Below are 1330 nucleotides of genomic sequence, written 5' to 3' on the forward strand. Positions count from 1 at the left end.
TCATTTACTTGATTAAAAATTGTAATGATTACACATTTCTAATGTTGTGTGCCGGTTTTCGTGGACAACTATGAGATGAAGAAATAAATCGTCATTCAGTTGACTAAATTTACAATTTTTGCCCCTATGGTTTGTTAACAATTTCGATTTTAGTCCATGCGGTTTAGAAATTGTGATTTTCATCACTATGGTTTATAGTTCATTGCTATTTTCGTCCCTGGACTAATTCCAACCTTTAACGTACAAGGGACAAAAACAGTAAATAACAGTAAACCACAAGGACCAAAACAACTATGAGTTATAAATCATAACRACAAAAATAGCAATGAATTACAATCAATTGGGGAAAAAACCACAATTTCTAAACCACAGGGACAGAAATCGCAATTTWAAAAAAAAAACCATAGCGACGAAAAACGTAATTGACTCAAAAAATTGTAATAATCACACATTTCTAATGTTGTGTGCCGTTTTCATCGTGGTCAATTATTTTGGGACAGAAGAAATTTTATAACAATCTAAGAGAAACGCCCGTCCGATATTTTACTGGAGAAGTGCTAAAATAGACCTCAAAAGTCGAACAAAAAAGGTTATCGAATACCCAGATAGGTCTTGATTGGAAGTAGGGTCTAGGAGGATAAGACAATACTCGGCGGGTTACCTCAAATATCTTTAGGGTTTAATTTAGCAAGAATAAATTAGAATTTTCGTCCATGTGGTTTGTTAACAATTTCTATTTTTGTCCCTAATAGTTAAAAAATTGCATTTTTCGTCCCCAAACTTACAATTTATTGCTATTTTCGTCCTTGGACAAGTTTCTACCTTTTAAGTACAAGGAACCAAAACCGCAAAAAGAGTTTTAACTAGRAGGACCGAAACAACAAAAAAATTGTAAATCAAAAGGACGGAAAGAACAAAGAATTACAAACCATTTGGAAAACTGCAATTTCTAAACTACAGGGACGAAAACCGCAATTTTTAACAAACCATAGGAACGAAAAACGTAATTTACTCGTTTAACAAAAACAAAAAAAAAAACGTCTCAAGTTACCTGATAACATCTTGGAATCTCCGGCAGCATGTAAGATCCATGCGTTAATGCCTCAACAAGCAAAGATGCGTCAYGAAATGAATAACCGAGAAGAGATTCCAAGTGTTGAACGTTTAAGAACCTCTCGGGTTCAAGCGTCACGTTTCGTATGTAGGGTTGGTTGACTAWGTCAACGTTTATACCAAGCCAGCTCATAAACGATAAGGCTGCCATTTCACCTCCTTCAACAAGAAAAACGCCAATTAAGGCTTCGACAACGTCCGCAACTACTTTCTTTTT

The 1330-nt window shown here is 34.9% G+C and overlaps 1 protein-coding gene across 1 annotated transcript in view; it reads right to left on the reverse strand.

The window, feature by feature from the left end:
• LOC112508690 (endoribonuclease Dicer homolog 2) overlaps positions 1-1330 on the reverse strand; it is an 18548-nt gene that overhangs the window by 2767 nt on the left and 14451 nt on the right. Inside the window, 1 exon segment of the mRNA XM_025113390.1 lies at positions 1052-1324. Coding sequence (XP_024969158.1) covers positions 1052-1324 — 273 coding nt within the window.

This window comes from Cynara cardunculus (genome assembly GCF_001531365.2).
Source record: "Cynara cardunculus var. scolymus isolate 2C chromosome LG 3, CcrdV1, whole genome shotgun sequence".
Classification (NCBI taxonomy): Eukaryota; Viridiplantae; Streptophyta; class Magnoliopsida; order Asterales; family Asteraceae; genus Cynara; species Cynara cardunculus.